At 42.4% G+C, this 22,443-nt stretch overlaps 1 protein-coding gene across 5 annotated transcripts in view; it reads left to right on the plus strand.

Annotated features, from left to right (window-relative positions):
• The first annotated feature begins 10,176 nt into the window (after nt 1-10,176).
• Nucleotides 10,177-22,443, plus strand: part of WTAP (WT1 associated protein) — a 32,480-nt gene continuing 20,213 nt past the window's right edge. Inside the window, exons 1-3 of one of the 5 annotated variants that reach the window (XM_010598846.3) lie at nt 10,177-10,280; nt 13,858-13,941; nt 18,103-18,139. In XM_010598846.3, the coding sequence (XP_010597148.1) occupies nt 13,925-13,941; nt 18,103-18,139 (54 nt within the window). In that variant the 5' untranslated portion in view covers nt 10,177-10,280; nt 13,858-13,924. The other 4 variants (XM_023559345.2, XM_010598847.3, XM_003419203.4 and 1 more) reach the window with 4 other exon arrangements.

Raw genomic sequence — 22,443 nt, forward strand, 5'->3', positions numbered from 1 at the left:
ATGGCTGCCTCATAGTTACAGGACAACTTCCATCGGCCCCAGCCTCTCTGGCTGTTAGGAGATGAACAGGATGGGAGAGGGAAAAGGGCCTTCTCCTCACTCACCCCCTCTCTTCACACAGAGAAAAATCTTAGAAGCCCTGGGAGGCTTCTTCTGGTCCCTGCCAGAACCAGTCAGCTGGCCAACTCTGCCTGCAAGAACACTGGGCACCACTATTTGGTAAAGAAGACCATGATTCCCATGATCGCCTTAGACCAGGAGTTCTCAACTGGGCATATGGCCCACCTGGGGGCTATTAGAAACAGCGCACTACTGTGTCTCCCCCCAACAACAAAAAAAAGCGTTGAAATCCTAACCCAAGTACCTGTAAATATGACCTTGTTTGGAAATAGGGTCTTTGAAGATGTCACCAGTGAAGTTAACATTGGTAGGGTGGGCCCTAATCCAATATGACTGGCGTCCTATAAAAGAGGAGAAGAGACACAGACACACGCAGAGGGAAGGACGCCATGTGACGCCAGAGCTGCAAGCCAAGGAACATCTGGAGTTACCAGAAGCTGGGAGAGAGAAAGTGTCTTCCCCCAGAGCCTTTGGAAAGAGCGTGGCCCTGCCAACACCCTGAACTCAGACTGCTGGCCTCTAGAACTGTGAGAAAATTTAATTTCTCGGTGTCACATCTCATATTGACTTCTCCCTCCTTTTTGATCTGGACCAGACTAGCACATGGACTAGGTAGCGATGTTCCAAGGACACGCACTGACTTGGCTTTGACCAGTGGGCTCAGAAGCAAGCGGTCAGATGTTTTGTTTGTGTTTCCTCACCAGGTGGTGCTCTTTCCCAGAGTACTCTAAAGCACTTCCTGTTTTCTCAATTTGTTGACATGACTCAGATCCAGGGTGCCCAGGTGGTGAAGTAATCTTACCCCGGTGTCTTCCTCTATAAACCACATCTCCGCAAACTGATACTTTTCTCAGAAGACTTTGCTGGTGTGGGAGGGGGTAGGGCTTCCTATTTTCTGGGGTGTGTGGCTGGAGTGGTGATTGTCTAAAAGTTTTCTGTCTGGCTAGGCTGCCCCTTTCCTGGTCCTTTGACTAAAAGGATCAGGCTTTTTTGCTTTGTGTTTTTGTTTGTTTTGTCTCCATCTGTGGCATTTCCAGGTTGCTGGTTTCCAGGGTATATGAGGCAAAAGGAAACCCTGGTGGCATAATGGTTAAGAGCTACAGCTGCTAACCAAAAGGCCGGCAGTTCAAATCCACCACGAGCTCCTTGAAAACCCTATGGGGCAGTTCTTCTCTGTCCTGTAGGGTCACTATGAGTCAGAATTGACTCAATGGTGATGGGTTTTTTAATGAAGCAAAAGGAAAACCCAGGACACTAACCATCGTGTTGGTCCTCAGGCCCCAAGTTCCCTGGCCAGTTGGCCCCCTCCTCTCTACCTTTTGGAGCCTTCTCGTTTGTTTTATACTGTTCAGGATTTTTGGTTGTACTTAGAAGAATCTAGAGAAGCATGTGTACTCCATTTTCCGAGAAGTGAAAGCCTTGCAGATGGGGATTTAGAAAGTGCTTGTGGTACTTTGCTAGCACAGCCTGAGAAAACGAATATAGCCACCTTCTGTTGTCACGGGACTAAGAGGCACTATTGACATTTAGTGGGTTGGTCTAGGGAGGCTAAATGTCCTAAAATGCACAGAACTCTTGTGCACAAAAATAAGATTTGTCCTTCCCAAAATACCAATAGCACTCCTGTTAAGAAACATGCCTTCCACCAGCCATACTACATCCCGTGGGCTGAAGACACAAATCAAGGTACTGTTAGCAAGGAAGAAGAGGAACGTGGCTAGTGGGTAGGTTCCCATCGTGTCTGCCACAATATCCCAAGGAAACTTGGAAGGCGTGCAGCAATGCTTAGTCACGCTGCCTAACTGAATCATTTTCAGAAAGCTGCTATTTGCACTGAGTGGGTGACAAGGAAAAAAAATTACTGGGATCGGGAAAGTCTTCAAGGGCTTCCTTTATTTTTCTGAATGAAGGGATTTCCCAGAAACTGGACAAGCCTGTTTGCAAGAACAAATGAGCCCAAATTATCTATACCTCCGTCATCTCTGCTAATGGATGGCCATGCCCCCACCCAGGAGTTGGGAATGTTTAAAATACCCAGCTGTGGAGCCCTGGTGGTGTAATGGTTAGGGCTCGGCTGCTAACCAAAAGGTCGGCAGTTCAAATCCACCCACCACTGCTTGGAAACCCTACAGGGCAGTTCTACTCTGTCCTATAGGGTTGCTATGAGTCAGAATCAACTCGTCGGCACCTAACAACAACAACAACGACATTAAGCCACTACTTGAGAGATTAAAATCTCCTTTGTTGACTCTCTACTTCGTACGATGTGGCAGCGTGGTACAGTAGCTTACTTAATATGGCCCTTCTAGCCATGGTCTTTGTAACTCCCAGCAAATGGCTGGGTGGGACTATGTAAAGAGGTACTTGTGGCCCACCAAGTGGATTGGATAGCTTGCTAATAATGTAAATAAGGCGCATGGCACGCTTGTGGGGGTGGGACTGTGCAAATAAGGTGTATGGAACCCTAACAAGGAGACTGGTCAGTTTTGCCATCCCAGAGGCAGGAAAGGAGGTTATCAACACCACCAAGAAAGAAGAGCCAGGAGTGGAGCGTGTCTTTTGGACCCAGGACCCCTGTGCTGAAAGTGTCCCAGATCCAGGTGACAGGGAGAGGAGCTGTAACACAGAAGACAGTGAGAGACATTGGTGTGAGATGGCAGGAACCAGGAGACGGGCACAAGAGAGACGTGGTGGGTCTTGCCGACCCACAGAGCTGAGAGTTGTAACACCTGCCAAGACGACCTCCAGCAGGGCCTGGCAGCAGAGGGTGAGAAGAAGCTGTCCTGATCAAAGAACTGTATCCTGAGTCATAGCTGATCCTGATCCTGAACTGTACAGTGTTACTTCCCTCTTAAACCACTTAACTGTAACTATGGTTCATGAGTTCAGGGAGACATTGCAGTGAAGTACTGAACCCCAGGAGGCAGGAGGGGTAGTACTGAGGGGAAGGGGAGTAGCTGATGTTAGAGATGATGGAGTGGGACAGCAGCTTAGAAAAGCTGTACATTTGGGACATCTTTAGCCTTTGCCTCACAGGAAGCAGCTTTGTGCTGATCCTTATAAATCATTCATTTAGGCAGGTGTTTAGTAAATGTGTCTTGAGCATATAGAGTATATTCATTCAGAACAAAACAAAACCTGGAAGGTTGTTCAGCATTATATTCAAGGAGATAGATACTTGAAGGAAATAGAATTTTTTTTAATTATAAGCTCTAGTGAAAATTATGATAGCAATCAAACTAGATTTTTTTAAAAATATTTTTTAGAGTTCCAGTAGAGTTCTTTGTGGTCTTCAAAGAAAATGAAGACTAAACATTATTAGTTTTAAAAAAAATAAATGTTAGTTAAATCTGAACATTTAGATACATTGGGCTGTCATGTTAGTGAAAGACATTTTGAAAATAAGAAAAAGATGAATGGAGAATTGCTGGTCACAGTAAAGTTCTATAAGAAAATCCACAGGAATTTCAGCACACTAGAAAATTAGTCTAGAAAGTTTGGGTTAGCTCCCATGTCAATAAAGTGACATCTCTGTGACTGACGTATAGTAAGCTAAATAAATAATGTCTCTTAAGCTAATTGGAAACCCTGGGGGCGTAGTGGTTAAGTGCTACAGCTGTTAACTCAAGGGTCGGCAGTTCAAATCCACCAGGTGCTCCTTGGAAACTCTATAGGACAGTTCTACTCTGTTCCATAGGGTCGCTATGAGTCGGAATCGACTCAGCGGCTCTGGGTTCTGGTTAAGCTAATTACAACGGATGAATAGGAGTTCACCTGGTAAGGACAAGTGGAAGGGCATCCCAGACAGAAAGCATGGACTGAGCCAAGGTGCTGGCTCCTGGCAGCATGGTGCTGTGTACTGGGTCAGAATCACACCAACCCCGAGATCAGAAGAGTGTCAGAAAACCCCATCATCCTCTTCAGCCACCAATTCTGACCACTGCCCGGCTCCCTGGGCTTGTCAGGTACCACGTGTCAAAGGCTAGACTCACTGCAGATGCCCTTTTCTTTCTTCTTCTAGCCTCCCTCTTCTCAATATTTTATTAGGTGATTCCAAATCAAAGAAATGGAAATACAGGTTATAGCCTAAGTCATAGGTTATAGGCTTATGGGAAAGAAGTGGCCATTTTATTTAACATCAATCTAACTCGATCATATGTGCTATTTGATACAGTATTAACATCAGTCTATCTCAATCGTATGTGCTATCTGATATAGTAATATGTAACTTCTCATCATACTTTAGTGTCTTATTTGAAAGGGTAGCTTGAAGCTGTTTGGATATTGGTGCTGAGGACTGTGCTAGGAGTAACTCAGGTGCACAATAAATATTATTGCTTATAGTTTCATGAAGCTTTTTTTTTAAATAATTAATTTTGCTAGTATTATGCATGGGGTGGGTCACCAGGAGTTGGGACAGACACCATAGCCACTAACAACCACAGGTAAGAGGTGCATTACTCCTGCTTCTCTTTCTCCTGTATTTTGTAAACTAGAGACACATGTTATCAGGTTAAAACTCCAACTCATAGTGACCCCACGTGTGTCAGAGTAGAACTGTGCTCCATAAGGTTTTCAATGGCCGACTTTTTGGAAGTAGATCACCAGTCTTCCTCCTGAGGTGCCTCTGGGTGGACTTGAATTTCCAACGGTTAGCAGCCACATGTGTTAACCATCTGCACCACCCAGGGGCTCCTGTCCTACTATGAAACCCATTGCCATCAAGATGATTCCGACTCATAGAGACCCTACAGGACAGAGAAGAACCACCCCATAGGGTTTCCAAGGCTGTAGCCTTTACGGAAGCAGACAGCCACATCTTTCTGCCAAGCAGCACCTCGTGAGTTCGAACTGCTGACCTTTCAGTTAGCAGCCGAGCACTTAACAACTGCACCACCAGGGCTCCTGTCCTACTATTGTTGCTGTGTGCTGTCTAGCCAATTCCTACTCACAGTGACACTACAGGACGGAGAAAAACTGCCCTATAGGGTTTCCTAGGCTGAAATCTTTTTTTTTTTTTTTTTTACTTGTACTTTAGATAACAGAACAAGCTAGCTTCTCATTAAATAATTAGTACACATATCGTTTTGTGACATTAGTTACCAACCCCACGACATGTCAACACTCTCCTCTTCTCGACCTTGGGTCCCCTATTACCAGCTTTCCTGTCCCCTCCTGCCTTCTAGTCCTTGCCCCGGGGCTGGTGTGCCCCTTTAGTCTTGTTTTGTTTTATGGGCCTGCCTAATCTTTGGCTGAAGGGTGAACCTCAGAAGTGACTTCATTACTGAGCTTAAAGAGTGCCCGTGGGCCCTACTCTCGGGGTTTCTCCAGTCTCTCTCAGACCAGTTAAGTCTGGTCTTTTTTTGAGTTAGAATTTTGTTCTACATTTTTCTCCAGCACTGTCCAAGACCCTCTACGGTGACCCCTGTCAGAGCAGTCAGTGGTGGTAGCCGGGCACCATTAGGTTGTGCTGGGCTCAGTCTGGTGGAGGCTGTGGTAGTTGTGGTCCATTAATCCTTTGGACTAATCTTTCCCTGTGTCTTTGGTTTTCTTCATTCTCCCTTGCTCCGAGACCAGTGGAGTATCTTAGCTGGCCACTCGCAAGTTTTTAAGACCCCAGACGCTCCTCACCAAAGTAGAATGTAGAACATTTTCTTTGTAAATTATGCTATGCCAATTGAGCATTGTTCCCCGAGACCACGGTCCCCACAGCCTCAGCCCAGTCATTCGGTCCCTCAGGGAGTTTGGATCTATCTATGGAGCTTCCATGACCTTTAGGCTGAAATCTTTATGGGAGTATTTTGCCAGGTCTTTTCTCCTGCGGAGTAGCTGGTGGGTTTGAACTGCAGACCTTTTGGTTAGCAGCTGAGTGCTTAACTCAGGACTTTCAACCGGTTCGTTCTGGTTCACCTCCCTCCTGGGAATTTGCATTTCTAACAAGTTTCCAGGCAGTGGCAGTGCTGCTGGTTAGGGACCAATTCTGAGCACCATACATGAGAATTTATCATACATGAGAATCACCTGGGGACCCTGTTAAACTAGATTGTGATTCAGTCTGTCTGGGGTGGAAATGCAAATTCTGAGCAGGGGTTCAAATCTGAAGGAAGCTGTTCAAAGCCCTGGCTTAACCATTGCACCACCAGAGTTCCTTCCTCCTATTACCCAGTGCCCAGTGCCCTCGACTTACACTAAATTTTATCACATGGTTCCGGTGATGGCCACTAGATGGCTCCACTATACAAGTGTACTTTCCTCTTTATAGTCAAAGGAGTAACCTGTGGGGCAATACTTTGGCGCAACTTGGATATTCTATTTCCCAGCCATTTTTCACCAAAATTTTGATCCATTGGTAATCCTTGCCTAAATCAAATATTTCATTGAGGGCTGCATAATGGTTATTTTCTAATTATATCATTTGTTCTACATTTATTAGCTGGCATCCTATTGTAAAGGGTTTTTTTTCTCATCCACTGGGGATGAACCTAGAGCTTTGAGCCAGTTCCTTCTGGTTCGAACTCCTGCTGAGAACTGCATTTTTAACAAGTTCCCAGATGATGCTAATACTACTGGTTAGAGACAAAAAAAAAAAAAAAACCCATTGCCGTTGAGTTGATTCCGACTCATAGCAACCCTACAGAACAGAGTAGAACTGCCCCATAGTTTCCAAGGAGCGCCTAGTGGATTTGAACTGTTGAACCTTTTGGTTAGCAGCTGTAGTTCTTAACCACTACACAACCAGACTTTCCACTAGTAGAACAGTGACCCCCAAATTTTATCATACATAAGAATCACCTGGGGAGCTTGTTAAAGTGTAGATTGTGATTCAGCATATCTGGGGTGGCAAAGGAATTTGCAGCAGGTGTTCAAACCGGTTGAACTAGTTCAAAGCACTGCATGAACCACAGATTTCCAGGTGTTTTAGTTACCTAAAAAAAAATTTTTTTTTTTTTTTTAGTTACCTAGTGCTGCTAAAAAACCCACTGCCGTCGAGTGGATTCCGACTCATGGTGACCCTGTACTGCTGCTACAACAGAAATGTCACAAGTGGATGGCTTTAACAAACAAATTAATTTTCTCACAGTTTAGAAGGGTAGAAGTCTGAATTCAGAATGCTGGCTTTAGGGAGGCTTTCTCTCTCTGCCGGTGCTGGAGGAAGGTCCTGGTCTCTTCTGAGCTTCTGTTCCTAGGCAATCTTCATGTGGCTTGGCATCTCTCTCCCCCCATCTCTGCTGCTCACTTGCTTAATTTCTTTTATATCGCAAACGAGATTGACTCAAGGCACACCTGCCTGAAACAGTCTCAGTTTTAGCATGGAAAGTCCAGCCTCACAGGAAAATCTTTAGTCCTGGGCAAACAGGGACAGCTGGTCACCTGAGTACTTCTAGCCTCTTTCAGTGTACAGAACTAGAAATTTTATTTTTTTAATCATGTGTTCAAATTGTTATTTCCAATTTAACATTACGGGACTTTTCTGAACTTTTGACATTGTATCTTTTTTTTCTTGTACTGAAAAAAACCCACCGCCGTGGAGTCGATTTGGACTCATAGTGACCCTATAGGACAGAGTAGAACTGTCCCATAGAGTTTCCAAGGAATGCCTGGCAGATTTAAAGTGCTGAGCTCTTGGTTAGCAGCCATGGTACTTAACCACTACACCACCAGGGTTTCCTCTTGTACTCAAAGTCTTTGTATATAACATTTTATGTTATCACACAACACACAGTTTCAAAGGCACAGTAACAAAATTACAACTACAAACCACTGAGTGAAGCTGAAGATTCCCTTTGCTGTTCTTTTTCACTCTTAGAATATATCCCAGCAAAGACATACTGTGGGAATGCTATGGTCAAAAGTCCTGGGGGGGGAATCCTTTTCTCTTTGTAACAGTTACCACCAATTTGAAGTTAGGTTCATTTGTTTCAACTAGCTTTCAATTTGGGGGTTTACTTTGTTTCCTGTTTTACTTTTTAACTATGTAAAAATGTTAGAAGTTCAAAGTCAAGAGATGTCTTGCCTCTATCTCTAATCCCTTTACTTCCTACCTCCCCCACCCTCTATAGATAACTTTTTATTAGTTTCTAGGGTCTCTTTTCAATTTTTTTTTCCTGCAAAATAAAAATGTGTATGTGTGTGTACAAATGCCAGCCAGTTTCCTATTAATGGACACTCAGGTTATTTCCAAACTTTAGCTATGATAAATAGCACTGCGGTGAATGAAACCTAAACCAAACCTGTTGCCTGGGAGTGGATTTAGACTCATGGTGACCTGACACGTTACTGAGCAGAACTGCTCCATAGCATTTTCTTGCCTGTAATCTTAACGAAAATAGATTGCTAAGCCTTTCTTCTGCAGTACTGTTTGGTGGGTCTGAACCACTAACCTTTAGTAGTCCAGCACCAACAATTTGTTGTTTTTATTGGCAGAGATGTATCTTCAAAATAGTCCCTGGGTGTTGTAAAAGGTTAATGCACTCAGCTGCTAATAGAAAGGTTGGAAGTTTATGCCCACCCAGAGGCTCCTGGGGAAAAGGGTGTGGCGATTTAGTTCCGAAAAATCAGCCACTGAGAAAGAACCCTGTGGACCACAGTTCTACTCTGACACACATGGGGTCACCCTGAGTCACAGTGGAGATCACGGCAACTGGACTGGGATCTTCAGGATAACTTTAGGGTTAGAAGTGGAATTGCAATAAGGATAAATGTACATGTACTTCTGGTACTCCACAAAACATGAATCATTTTCCATTCCCAGTTTCTCCACAGACTTGTAACTTTAAGGCATGTGACTTCATGTGCATTTTTATACATGAGGCTGAGCATCCTTTCATGTTTAAAGACCATGGCTGTTCTTTTTCTATGAACTGCCTGTTCATGTCTTTACCCGTTTTTCATTCAGGACTTTGGTCTTTTTCTTTTGTTTTTAAGAGTTCCTGTAATGTAGTTTGAAAATATATTTTCCAGTCTGATCTGATCTGCTGGGAATATACCATGACTCCTTTAACTATCTAGGGTGTACTTTAAACTTAGCCTCATAAGACATTTCATTCCAGGACACCTTCTTCGGGGATCAAGAGTTTTGGTAGAGCCAGCTATGAGCACACCAATCAAAAGAACTGCCTGACCAGTCTTGTGTTTGACTATTTCAAATCTTCCAGGTAACCACCGTTCTAACTAAATAGGCCAGACGCTTAAGGAATATATTTACATTACAATACTTATTTCCTCGGATGCACTAAAACCTCACAGGGCTCGCCTTGCCCTCGTTTCTGAGCTAGCAAGGTGCCCCCAAAGCTGCTGACACCCGCACAACCTCCGTCGGCTACAGAACAATAGCTCCTGGGCCTCTCCCCCAGGGATGTCAAGGCGGGGACGAACCAAACGGCCACGCGGCTGCATTACACGATGAGAGAAGGGCATCGGTCTCTTACGGCCTCAAAACAGAGCGTGAAGTTTAGCGGTGCCGATTTCCCTGCCGGCGCTCACACAGCTGTCCGCCGGTAGCCTCCCTGCTGAGCCCACACCTGGCCGCTAGCTCGCGGAAGCGTCCCCAAGCCGCGCTGACACCCAAGCCGCGGTGACACCCAAGCGGCCAATCACCGCGCCGCCGGCGCCAGATCCCTCCGCGGAGCTACGCCGCACCCGCAGGTGGCAGCGGTGAGCGCGTCCGCCGCCGCCGCCGCGACCCCCGCCGCCCTTCCCGTGATGCTCCGCGGCTGACCCCCAGCCCCCGCCGCGCCGGCTCCCTCCCCTCCCCGCCCGGACTCCGGCGGCCGCGGGACACCTGATAGAGCCGGACGGGCCGCGAGGGAGAGCTCTGCTGTCGGCGCCTCCAGGCCCAGACTCCGCCGGGGCCGCCGCTCCTCGCCCTTCCTCCCGCCGGCGCGGCGGCGCGGCGCGGCGGGCGGGCGGGCGGTGCAGCGGCGCCCGGGAGGCAACCTGTGGTGAGCGGCGCGGGCGAACATGGCGGCGCGCGGCCGATGGGGCGGGGCGGGGCGGGCGGCGGGGGCGGGGGCCGGCCGCGCTTCCTCCCTCAGCGCCATTTTGTGGCAGCGAGACCCGCAAATAAAGGGGCGCGCGGGTTGCGGCGGCGGAGGAGCGGCGGGGCCCGGCCGCCGCGGTGCGAGCGCGGCCTCGGCCTGGGCTACGGGCCGCCTGCGGAGGTAGGTGCGGCCGCGGGCGCTGCCGCCGAGCCCGAGGTCGGGGCGCCGGCCTCTCCGCCGCCCGGCTGGGGAGCGGCGCGCAGGCCGGGCAGCTCGGGGCCCGGCCGCTGGACGCCGGCCTCCCTTGGCGCTGCCCACTTGGCGCCCCGAGGCCATTTCCCCGTCCTCGCCGGGGCCCGGGCGCGCGGTCGGCACGGAGCCGGGGCCGCCCTGGTCGGGCCTCCCGCCTCCCTCGGCCATTTGGGCCGGGGGAAAACCAGCCTTGGCTCTTGCGGCGCGCATCACGCAGTGGGTCGTGGCTGCAGGGACAAGGTCCGGGAGGGTTCCATTTTTAATGATTGGCATGCATGCTGGGTAAGGAAACAGTTCTTTATTGAATTATTTCGAGATTTTAAGTCTCACCTTGGATTCCCGGAAGAATGTTACTAAAGGATCTTTTTACCATTTTTTATGAGTCAGTGGGGAACATATAGCAGAAAAGCTTAAGTTCTTGTTTTGGTGATAAAGGAAGTTAATTGGATGTTTGATCCCAAAGGAATTATGTTACAATCCGAATTTACCGTGATTATAAAATTAAAAAACGATTATTTCGCCCGAGGTAGAAAAATATTTTGACTAGCATGTTATAATCTCGAGATGTTTTAATACCTGTTTTATTGTTTTCCGTGCTTTAGAATTTAGTTAATTGCATTGCTGAGGAAGCCACTGGTCTATCACCCCCATTAAACTAGGTGCGAAAGTCTTTTTAGGATTGCTAAATTTCATTTATTTAATCGTGTTATTCACTAACATCTGATTAGGCAAGTTGGGGATAGAGATTGCAGCCCACAGCATGGCTTGCCGACAAAGTCGATGCTGAAATTTAAGGTTTGGGTAGGTGTGTTTCTAGAATGCTTTTGGATCTTGCCTTATCTTGAGCTGAAAGCTTAATGATTGGGATTTGCACACACAGCTCAGTGGGGGGAGGGGAGCTTGAGTCCTTAAGGACGAAAGTACTAATGCTAGTGTGTCCCAGGCACTGCCGATTTTTACCTGGCTCATCTAATTTATAGAAATCCGTGGTATCTAGCTTTCCTAATTTTGAGTCATGTTTGCTCAAAGTACTTCGGTGTTGTGTTGGTCAAAAATGAGTTGGTGTATATGTAGAAAACCTATGGTAATCTGTTACTGAGATGAGTTGTAATAATTACATTTTTATAGCACATTACAGCTTTCAAAGTCCCTTACAGTCTTGCATGTATGTAGTATAGCATTTGTTTCAGAATATTGTTTACTTAGTAATCTTCACAATTTTTATAAGACCAAACCCAAACCCATTGCCATCAGGTCGATTTTGACTTGTCCAACTATGTATATTATTATCTTGGAGTCCTGGTGTCACAGTGGTTAAGAACTCAGCTGCTAACCAAAAGGTCGGCAGTTTGAATCCATCAGCCGCTCTTTGGAAACCCTGTGGGGCTGTTCTGCTCCACGCTGTAGGGGCGCTATGAGTGGAAATTGACATGACAGCAGCAGGCTTGTTTTTGGTTTTTTATGGACCACCTTAAATTTTGTTTGTGGATTCTTTAGCAGAACAAAACCTACCTTTCTTAAATGGACGTTAAAGTTGCCTTTTATGTTTTTATTAGTATTTTATTTTTTTTTAGAAAAATCCCTTGTTTGCGTTGCATTTTTATGGCATTGCAAGTGTTGAGATTTGTAGCACTTTGTGTGGTAGGTAATATTTGTATCTTCGTTTTAGCTGATGTGGAAACCGTAGCCCAGAGAGGTAAGTGATTTGCTCCAGATCGCATGGCTGATAGATACAAGAGTTAGTAAAAGATGTCTTCCAGTTCCCAAGTGGTATCCTTTCTACTACAGTGCCAAGCTCCTGCAGGGCATTGGCTTTTTCTGTTCAGTTGTGATAAACTTCAGCCATCTACAGACTTCTTATTGAAGTTGCCTTGGCTGGTCTGCCTTTCTGTTGAGAGAGAAGAGCCAGGGAACTTTTGAGATCTGGGATGCGAGGCAGCCAGCCAACCAAAGCTGGACTCCCATCCTAAGCTGTTTTTTAGTGTTGAGGCATCAGGAGTAGATGGTGGTTCTGACATTCTACACTTCAGGTATATTATATCTGACTAAAATAACAAGCCTTTATGTAATTTTAAAACCATGTTTTAACGAATTATCTTCAGTTGCTCAAAGGTAGGTAAATTGGCTAGCTTTGATTTTTTTTCTGTTTTGCTTTTCTTTACGTCCATTATCTCTACTTCAGCTAGCTAAATCTAATCATTATTGGGGATAGGCAGAGTGGGAGAGTTATCATCTTCATCGGTTACTTATTTTTTATCGTGGTAAACATATAGGTAACAAAACATTTGCCACTTCAACAGTCTTGGCATGTACAGTTCAGCGACGTTAAATATGTCCGTTATGTTGTTCAGCCACCGCCATTAACCGCTCCATCAGTTACTAGGTCTTAAGAGGCAGAGTCCTAACCGCCGATTTATTAATGAATAGCTGTTTTAACCTGAGATAATCACCTAATAACTCAGTCATTTTATCATCTGGAAAATGGAGGAACATTGTTTTTGAAAAATTGTAATTGAGACTCATAAGCACTTCATTTTTCATTTCTATATTCTTCATTTTTTCCCTTCAAGATTGAACTCCAGATACCTGTTAGATTAATTTTATTTCATTTCAGTTATTCCATTTTTGTGATCTGAATTCTTTGTTAAAAAGTAAAGCTAGACACCTAGAAGATCCATTGTATTTATGAATCTAAAATTGACTTTAGGTGGTTATTATGATTGTCTGTTACACTAAAAAAAAGGGGGGGATAATGTCTTAGCATAGTCATGCAACACAAAAGTCAAAATTGAGAATTAGGGTCTATTTTGGCTGAATAGTCGAATATTGTGAGTGCTTTTAAAGTTTATACATTTTCTAATTTGCCTCTGCCAGACTGTGCATTTAACTAATGTTACAGACTATGAAGTCTCAAGGAAAATTGCCTTTTAATCAGCTAAGCATAGGTTTATCTTTCTGAATGATAATACTCTCATTTCCGAAATCTGCGTGTGGAATGAGTGACCACTGACTGACTTGTGAAATGCAAACATTTATACAAACTTTGTATTTGTCCTTGACTTCCATTACATATTTAGAAATTTATTCTTATTAAGAAAATATGGCTGTCCTCTCGGCAACATGTCATTAAGATCTGTCCCACATCAAACTTTTTAAAAGGAAAGAGACCGCAAGCCAACATTAGACATTTAAGTAACTTGCTATTTAGATTTAGAATCTGATAATTGGAGATCACCAAGGCTACTGCAGAGGGGCTTAGAACCAAAGAATGTTATGATAGCTAACCTCGGCCTGTGAAATCTCCCATGGGGTTCTTCTAGAAGTGGTGATGGAGAGTCTTTGTTTTTTAATGAGGAGAAAGAAACTAATAAGTGCCTATTTCATGCCAGTCACTGTGCTGACATCTTCAAAAATAGCACAATAATTTTGGGCTTTGGTGGGGGTGATCCTTTTTGAGGTGGAGAAACCGAGGCTCAGAGATTCTGCCACTTTTTCTCTTTTTAAGGTTTGCCACTGTCTTCTAGAAAACCAGGGCTCTCAGAACTTCCTTCATGTGCTTCCCAGACCTTTAAATGCACTTTCAAAACAGGTTAGCACTTATTTGTTGCTACTTAACCTTGCAGTTACTTTAAATTTAACAGAATAAAAATCTGATTACCTATCTCTGTTAAGAATGAAGAAGCAAAACTGGGGATTGTAGAAGTATGTACTAAAGCTTATAAATTGGAATTTAACCTATATTGAATAACACACATGATATTTACGTTTTTTAACTAATATTCTACGTACTGAATAATTAGAGTTTGCAATAACTAGATAATAAGTAGAATCCTTAGCTTTGATGATGAGTTTGTTTTCAAGCTGTCATTCGTAGTACTCTACCATGGTACCTGTTAAGTTCCATATTCTGAAAATTTTATGTAACAGTGTGATCATTTTGATTGATTCTGGAAGAAGGTTAGATTGGCTTATTAGCTCGCTTTCATGATCTTACTAGTAACTGAAGTAAATTTGTTCATACTTGATTTAACAAACTTAAAGTGTCACGTTGTGATAATAGCTATGAAGTCCAACGTGAGGGGATAGCACAGGATAGCTGTGTGCTGTTATGAGTAAGATGGACAGCCTTTGGAAAGATTTAACCAGAACGGTGACACAATATTTATGTACATACATGTACTTATATACTAGTTATATATGTATAGTCCAGAAGACTAATTTTGTCCTTTTTTTTTTTTTTTTAAATTAAAAAAATTGCTGCCTACCTACTATATTTAGCTCTGAAGAAATAGAGAAGTCCAAGGAAATGCCAGGCTTGATTGCTGGATTTTAAGTTTGCAGTGACCACACATTAAAATCATGCTAAGAGAGAAACAGTTAGAACTCTGGAGATAAGCAAGGAGTCCTTAGATGACATAAATGGTTAGGTGTTCGGCTACTAACCAGGAGGTTGGTAGTTCTAAACCACACAGAGGCTCTTCAGAAGAAAGGGCTAGTGATCTACTTACAAAAATCGCAGCCATTGAAAAGCCTATGGAGCGCAGTTCTACTCTGACGTGCATAGTTTGCTGTGAGTCAGGATCTGTTCAACGATAACTGGTTTTGTTTTGTTTTTAGAGATAAACATGGTGTGAAGTGTTTCCAAATGATTGGAATCACAGCTACCAGATTAATATATAGTCACTGACCAGCTTTTATGACTTCAGCAGAGATTGTAAACTGGGCAGGAAGGGACATAAAAATAATAATAAGAAGAAGAAGAAGATAGGCAGAGACCAATTCAAAGAAAAAAATGGAAAAATATATAGACTTTAAATCATAGCAATATGGTCATGGTTTCACAGGTATTGGTTGGTCAGAATTTCGTTGTGATTAGCCCAGAAGCAACTGATAAAATCAGACTTTTGTTTGCTTGCATCATCCAATGATAAGGTTATTAAAGCGAATAACTAAGCCACAAACTTAAGATCGATTTCTTATTTTTTTGTAAAACATTCTTATTGCTCCAACACAGTGTACCTCATCTGAAAACCGGGGCGTAATGACAGTATGACTAGAATACCTGATTTATAAATAGAAAGTAAATCAGTTGGGTATGTATGTAGTACAAAAAAAGTATCGGAACATCATCCCCTTTTGAGGAATTTCATATGTTCGCTAAGAAGCCAGATAGCCTTTATTATTTATTTATTGTGCTTTAGGTGACAGTTTACCAATCAAGTCAGTTTCTCCTGCAAAAGTTATACCCACCTTGCCGTGTACTCCCAGCTGCTCTCCTAATGAGTCAGCACACTCCTCCTCTCCACCCTGTATGCCCCATGTCCATTCAACCAGCTCCTGTCCCCCTCTTCTTACCTCACCACCAGACAGGAGTTGCCCACATAGTCCAAGTGTCTTCTTGAGCCAAGAAGCTTCAAATAGCTTTTAAAAACTCAGTTTTATACTATAAATTTTTGAGTCAAATTTCTAATAGTTTAAAATTTGTAATAAGTAGGAATAAGTAATAAAAACTGGAAAAGTAAGAATATAAGGGAATGTTTATGGATACACTATTAGAAATAAGCAACATCATAATAAGTGGAGAAAAGATTGAAGTTGTCGAGGATTTCATATTACTCGGATCCACAATCAACACCCTTGGAAGCAACAGTCAAGAAATCAAACAACATTTTACATTGGGCAAATCAGCTGTAAAAGACCTCTTTAAAGTGTTAAAAAGCAAAGATGTCACCTTCAAGACTAAGCTGTGCCTGACCCAAGCTATGGTGTTTTCAATCACCTCATAGGCATTCGAAAGCTGGGCAACGAATAAGGAAGACTGAAGAATTGATGCCTTTGAATTATGGTGTTGGTGAAGAATATTGATTATACCATGGATTGCCAGAAGAATGAACAAATCTGTCTTGGAAGAAGTACAGCCAAAATGCTCATTAGAAGCAAGGATGGCAAGACTTTGTCTCATATACTTTAGACATGTTATCAAGAGGGATCAGTCCCTGGAGAAGGAGGACATCATGCTTGGTAAAGTAAAGGGGCAGCGAAAAAGAGGAAGACCCTGAACGAGATGGATTGACACAGTGGCTGTAACAATGAGCTCAGGCATAAGAATGATTTTAAGGATGGCGCAGAACCGGGCACTGTTTCATTCTGTTGTTCATAGGGTCACTATGAGCCGGAAGTGACTTTGCAGCACCTAACAACAACAGAAGTAACTTTTAAGTTAGCAGTTAGCTGTTTAGTTTTGTCTGTCTCTGTGTTAAATTTGAGTATTAGAAAGTAGAAATATTTTCAGTATAAGAACTAGTTTTTTAACTTGTATAACTTACTATCCCAAAAGGGTAACCCTGATGGCGTATAGTGGTTAAGTGCTACAGCTGCTAACCAAAAGGTCTTCGGTTCAAATCCACCAGGTGCTCCTTGGAAACTCCTTGGGGCAATTCTGCTCTGTCCTGTAGGGTCGCTTTGAGTCAGAATCGACTCAACAGCAATGGACTTGGTTTTTCTGTTTTTTATTATTCCCAAACACAATTTAGATACTTTTTTAAAAACAGTTCTGGTACCCAAAATTCTGGTTTAAATAGTGTTCATAGAATTTTCATACAGTCTTTGTTTGTCAGGTTAGCTGTACCTACTATATACTTCTTAAAAATCTTGCATGTTAAATGTAGTACCCAAAACTTATTTGTTACAAGCTCTTTTGCCTCTTAAGCTTTTTCGTTTATGAATTTGTAGCTTAATGTATAACAACTGCTGTTGACATTATGTACGGCAAGCATAACGAAGTGGTTCTGTCTACTTTGAACTCATTAACTGATTTTTTCCAGCAGATTTAGTGATTCTTCTATAGACTTCTGTGAAGATGCTATAACCAAACCAGAACTCATTGCTTCATTGCTGTCAAGTTGAATTCTGACTCACAGGGACCATATAGGACAGAGTAGAACTGCCCCATAGGGTTTCCAAGGCTGTAAATCTTTATGGAAGCGGACTGCCACATCTTTCGTTCGCAGTGTGGCTGGCAGGTTCGAACCACCAACCTTTCGATTAGCAGCCTGGCACTTAACCACTGCACCACCAGCACTGCTATGAAGAAGCTGTAGGGTCTTTGAGATACAGATTTTCTGTGGTGTAGAATTCGGTAGTGTAGGGATTTTTTCATAAAGCCGTGATGATATACAGCCACTGGACCGTAGTGAATTATCATGATGCTATGGGTTTTTTTTTTGTTTGTTTGTTTGTTTGTTTTTATGGGCTTAGCGACTGCTGCTACCTTTCTCTAGCCTTCCAGCAAGGTGCCCGGGATACTTCCTGTCTGAAGTCAGTATCTGGCTTCAACACAGAGCTATCACTTCTGCTTCAAGATTTGTCTTTCATGAGGGAGTTGAAAGAATATATTGAAAAATTGTATTTCTTTTGAACCCTCAACTCCAAAACTAACGTTAAGTTAATGGGTAAAAGTGTGACAGCATCAGAAGGGAATTTAGAAAAATGACCTAAGGACCGTAGTAATGTAAGATATTAAAAAAAAAAAAAAAGGAAACTGGGTGGGCGCAGGATAAATGGGAACTCTTGCTATCTTTACAATTTTCTGTGAATCTTAAGCTATTCTAAAATTAAAAGTTTATTTAAATTGGAAAGTAACCCAATGATTTGACTATAACCTCACTCGTAAAATTGTGTGAAAGAGCTGGTATTTTTTGTTCCTACCTTAACTGAATCTTTTGAACCTCTTCTCCTTTTTTTTTTTAAGATTCAAGATGACCAACGAAGAACCTCTTCCCAAAAAGGTATGTTTTTCAGCAGTTATTAAGCCTTTTTGAAATGTTACATTAGACTTGAAGGGACTGTCTTCATTGTTTATCATTCACCCCTTGCTTTTAGCGCAATTAATAGCATTGTGGGTTTAAAACATACTAAAAAAAAAAACTAGATACTATATTTTGTATGCCATTTATCTATAGGATATTTTCAGCTCTTGGAAAACTTCTATTACAGTGATATTCTCATGGTCTGCTCTTAGTCTTTGTTTTGCAAGTATTTCCAGCTGCATATTTACAAATGATGTCAATAAAGGAGAACATTACACCATTCCTATAAATTACTTTTTCCCCTTAATTTAAATCCCTTTTGTTGTAATGTAAAGCTACTCTTCTAGTTTTCAAGAAAAGATCGCAGCTAATTACTTGCTGTTGTAAGCAGCCATGGAGTTGACCCCCAACTTATGGCGACCCCATGCACAATGGGCTCAGACTATTATGAGCATAGAGTCTACCTTTTCTGCTGTTTTGTTTTCTAGTCTCATTTTCCCCGTTTTACATTGTACATAAATTCAGTTTAGTCACTAATATCCGTGTGTGTTTGCGCAAAAGACTCTATAGGACAGGGTAGAACTGCCCCGTAGGGTTTCCTAGGCTGGAAACCTTTACAGAAGCAGACTGCCACATCTTCTGAGGAGTGGCTCGTGCATTCGAACTGCAGACCTTTCGGTTAGCAGCTGTGCCATCAAGGCTCCAAAGTAACATTGTTTCTAAGAGGAATTTGTAATTCAGTTTGGAAAACAGGGTATATGCTTGCTAAACAGTGAATATTTAAGTGAACAATTTAGATAAAAACACCAAACGAAACCTGTTGCCATCGAGTGGATTCTGATAGGTGCTGTGGAAATTTCTTAGAGTCAAATTATTTCATGAAATGAATAAAGAATTGTACTTTTGTAATCTGAGAATTACTGTGTGCTTCCTGTTAGTTTTTTAATATATTCTGGTATAATGGTTTCTTTGCTCCTGTTTTATAATACTGTTACAGATTAATGTTACAATTTGAAACATTTTTATAAGGAGAAAAATTTTAAGTATTTTCCAAGAGAAGCTAATAAAGCTTAATTTTGTACTGAAGTGTCTCCACTTTACCGTCTTAATATGGTAAAGCGAAAACAATTTTTCTCAATTTAAGAAGCAGTTTCAGCTACCCTAGAATATTATGCCCATTTTTAAAAACTTTATTTTGAAATAATTATATATTCACAGTAAGTTACAGAGAAACATATGGGGAGGACATTTGCACTACTCCCTCAGCCTCCCCCAGGATAACATCTTGCAAAACTATCTTACATCTTAGTAACAGTGTCAAAACCAGGAAATTGACACTGGTACAATCCAGAGTTTATTCAAATGTTTGGAGTCCTTGAGCAGTCCGAATGGTTGAGTGCTCGACTCTTAGCCAAAAGGTTGATGGTTAGAACCCACCCAGAGGGTGCCTCAGAAGACGGGCGTGGCAGTCTGCTTCTGAAAGGTCGCAGCCTTAAAAACCCTATGGAGAAGCTCTACTCTGCACACATGAGATCACCAGGAGTCAGAATCAGCTCAGCACTAACAACAACATTCAAACAAGTGTGTGTGTGTGTAGGTCTATGCAGTTTTATCCCACATGTATCGCTATGTAACCACTACCACAATCAAGGTGTTTAACTGAGCTATCATCACAAGGCCCCTTTGTGCTATGCCCTTAGAACCACCCTTTGCCTCCCCATCCCTAACCCCTGGCAACCACTAATCTGTTCTTTATGATTATATTATTTCATGTATGTTATATCCTTTAGAGATTTCCTTTTTTCACTCAGCATAATTTCTTGGGGTTTATCCAAGTTGTTGCATGTATCAGTAGTCTATTTTTCTTTATTGCTGAGTAATAGTCCATGATATGGATCACCCATTGTTTACCATTTACCTGTTGAAGGACATTTGAGTAGCTTCCAGTTTTTAGCTATTATGGATAAAGCTGCTGTGAACATTGATGTACAAGTTTCTATGTGAAAATAAGTTTTCATTTTGGGGGGATAAATCCTCAAGAATGCTGGGTGGTATGAGGTATCTATTTTTAGGTTTGTTTTTTTAATTGTACTCCAGGTGAAAGTTTATAGCTCAAGTCAGCTGCTCGTACAAAAACTCATACACACACTGTTACGCAACCCCAGCCACCATTCCTATAATGTGACAGCACACTCCTCCTTTCCACCCTGGATTTCCCGTGTCCATTCAACCAGCTCCTGTCCCTTTCTGCCTTCTCATCTCACCTCTGGACAGGTGCTGCCTGTTTGGTCTCATGTATCTACTTCCTTTGCTCCAGGTGGGTTGGGACCAATTGATGCATCTTAGATGGCTGCTCGCTAGCTTTTAAGATCCCAACACCACTCAACAAAGTGGTATGCAGAACATTTTCTTAATAAACGTCGTTATGCCAATTGACCTAGATGTCCCCTGAAACCATAGTCCCCAGACCCCCGCCTCTGCCACTCTGTCCCTCGAAGTGTTTGATTGTGTTCAGGAAACTTCTTAGCTTTTGGTTTAGTCCATTTGTGCTGACTACCCCTGTACGTGTGTTGTCCTTCCCTTTACCTAAGATAATTCGTGTGTATTATCTACTTAGTAATTCCCCTCTCTCCCTTCCAACTCTGTAACCATCAAAGAATGTTTTCTGCTGTGTTTAAACCTTTTCTTGAGTTCTTATAATAGTGGTCTCATACAATATTTGTCCTTTTGCGACTGATTTCACTTAGCATGAAGTCTTCCAGATTCATCCATGTTATGAGATATTTCGCAGATTCATCGTCGTCGTTTGTCATTGCATAGTATTCCATTGCATGAATATACCATAATTCGTTTATCCATTCATCCATTGATGGGCACCTTGGTTGTTTGCATCTTTTTGCTATTGTAAACAGTGCTGCAATGAACATGGGTGTGCATGTTTTTATTCGTGTGATGGGTCTTATTTCTCTAGGATATATTCCAAAGAGTGGGATTGGTACTTCTATTTCTAGCTTTTTAAGGAAGCACCAAATCATTTTCCAAAGTGATTGTACCATTTTACATTCCTACCAGCAGTATATAAGTGTTGCAGTCTCCCCACAACCTCTCCAACATTTATTATTTTGTGTTTCTTGGATTAGTGCCAGCCTTTTGGGGATGAGGTAGTATCTCATTGTAGTTTTTGGTTTACATTTCCATTAGAGATGTTAGCTGCCTGAATGTTTTCTTTGGTGAAGTGCCGGTTCATATCCGTTGCCAGTTTTTTAATCAAGTTATTCATCTTTTTGTTGAAGTTTTGCAGTATCTTGTAGATTTTAGAGATGGGACCATGATCGGATATGTTGTAGTCAAAAGTTTTTCCTAATCTGTGGGTTGTCTTTTTATTCTTTTGGAAAAGTCTTTGGGTGAGCGTAAGTGTTTGATTTTTAGGAGCGCCTATTTATATTTTTAATTTTAAAAGGAATTGTGAAACTATTTTTCAGATTGGTTGTACTATTTTATATTCTTCCAGCAGTGTATGAGAGTTTCTTCACATCTTTCCCAGCATTTGATGTCACCACTGTTTTTTTTTTTTTTAATTTTAGCCCTCCTAATAACTCTGTAGAAAACCTGGTGGCATAGTAGTTAAGTGCTACGGCTACTAACCAAGAGGTTGGCAGTCCGAATCCGTCATGCGCTCCTTGGAAACTATCAGGCAGTTCTACTCTGTCCTACAGGGTCGCTATGAGTCAGAATCGACTCGACGGCAGTGGGTTTGGTTTTTTGGTTTTAATAACCCTGTAGGGATATCTCATTGGGGTTTTAATTTGCATTTCCCTGATAATAATGCCCATTCGTAAGATACCAAGTAGTTCACCTTTTAGAAACTTGTCTTCGGTAAAAAAAAAAAAATTATAATATGTAATGAGCTGTTTAAGTTTTCGACTCTAAGATGGTTCACATGTTTCAAGTAAAGACCTCCTTTTGGGATAACAGCAACTGGCAGTTGAGAAATTAAAAGTGATGATTGCTTGTGGGAATGTAAAATGGCGCGGCCACTGTGGAAAACAGTTTGGTGGTTCCTCAAAAAGTTGGAATATACCATTACCATGTGACCCATCAATCCCAAGCCTAGGTTTATACCCGGTAAAAGTGAAAGTGGGAACACAAACAGAAACCTGTGCACCAGCATTTTTCACAATAGCCAAAAGGTGGTAATAACCAAAGTGTTCAACAACAAATGGACAGAACAAAATGTGGCATGTACACACAGTGAAGTGTTACGCAGCTGTAAGGAAAAATGG

This window comes from Loxodonta africana, chromosome 1, assembly GCF_030014295.1.
Source record: "Loxodonta africana isolate mLoxAfr1 chromosome 1, mLoxAfr1.hap2, whole genome shotgun sequence".
Taxonomy (NCBI): Eukaryota; Metazoa; Chordata; class Mammalia; order Proboscidea; family Elephantidae; genus Loxodonta; species Loxodonta africana.